This window comes from Odontomachus brunneus, unplaced genomic scaffold (assembly GCF_010583005.1).
Source record: "Odontomachus brunneus isolate Ranch 3 - 2012 unplaced genomic scaffold, Obru_v1 Obru_scaffold_221, whole genome shotgun sequence".
Classification (NCBI taxonomy): domain Eukaryota; kingdom Metazoa; phylum Arthropoda; class Insecta; order Hymenoptera; family Formicidae; genus Odontomachus; species Odontomachus brunneus.
In genome coordinates, this window is record NW_022639671.1 from 420,853 (window position 1) to 422,053 (window position 1,201).

At 33.8% G+C, this 1,201-nt stretch overlaps 1 protein-coding gene across 7 annotated transcripts in view; it reads left to right on the plus strand.

Moving 5' to 3' along the window:
• Positions 1-1,195, plus strand: part of LOC116852385 (protein phosphatase 1L-like) — a 291,241-nt gene extending 290,046 nt beyond the window's left edge. For all 7 annotated transcript variants that reach the window (XM_032832671.1, XM_032832675.1, XM_032832674.1 and 4 more), the window contains one exon: positions 687-1,195. In XM_032832671.1, the coding sequence (XP_032688562.1) occupies positions 687-950 (264 nt within the window). In that variant the 3' untranslated portion in view covers positions 951-1,195. The remainder of the gene's footprint in view (positions 1-686) is intronic.
• Positions 1,196-1,201: the final 6 nt, after the last annotated feature.

The window sequence follows — 1,201 nt, forward strand, 5'->3', positions numbered from 1 at the left end:
CACACACACACACACACACACACACACACACACACACACGCACACACACACTACTCACCCACTCGCTCGCCCATTCGGGCGGGCTCGCGGTGTATGCATATGTTCCTATTAAATTTCAAGTTTTGTAAATAGAAAGTAATTCTATTACATTGTGCATGTATGCGGTGTGTTGTACGTACATACATATGTGCCATATATATGTGCATAGTATACGTGAATGCGACGTTGGGCAGGCGAGCGTGCTGCTGGCGAGCAGTGTGTGTATGTGTGTGTGTGTGTGTGTATTTGTGTACGTGCGTACGGCTGGCATCTTTCTAGCTTACAAATTCCATGTTTTTGTATATACAATGTCCAAAAATTACACTCATTTTATGTAACTTCTTTTGTTAATAACTTTTTAACGAACAACAAGTAACGGCTAAAACCTTCTGAAGATTACTCAGGAGGGTGACCCCTTCATTTATCGTAGTCAAGATCAAGATCATAGCTGCTGGCTCCGTTTTTCTAAAGATTTACCCAGAGCTGTTACATTTATAGTTTTTATAATATAATAATATCTCTATAAAGAATATTTTCAAAAATACGTTTTAAAAAAAGTAACGTAAATAAAATAAATAAGAGTTAAATTACCAAAGTTAAAAATGTACTTCCTCTAATTCTTATTATCTTTTTTTGCTTGTTTATAGGCCAGACTATGCAGACCAGATATAAAACAAATACTTAAAGTAGACACGATCAACTACATCGAAGGAAATAAAATCAATTATGGTAAACTTATAACAGATGAAATATTGACTGCTGACAAATTATTAGTTGAAGCTGCTAAGAAGAACATGGATGTGGCCGGTATTTATTTATATATATACAGAGTGTCTCAGACCACCCGGACTACTCAATTTTTTCGTAAAACGCAATATTTTAGAAAGAAATGTTTCCAAAAAAAGTTATAGGATTTTAAATGACACATCAAATAGTAGTATTAGTATGATCTTAAATAGCGTTGTCAAAGTCAACTTGAATAGCGTTGTGAAGGTTAACTTCAATGTTTTTAATGGAACCTCCTATTTTTCATTGGACATTCTTGTAGCTCATCTCGAGAGTTTTCTAAACAGTATTTTATAAACACAAAGTGTTATTTTCTAAACACAAAGTATTTTTTCATTAAGTACTTTTCGAGTTATGAAGCTTGAAATTTCATGTA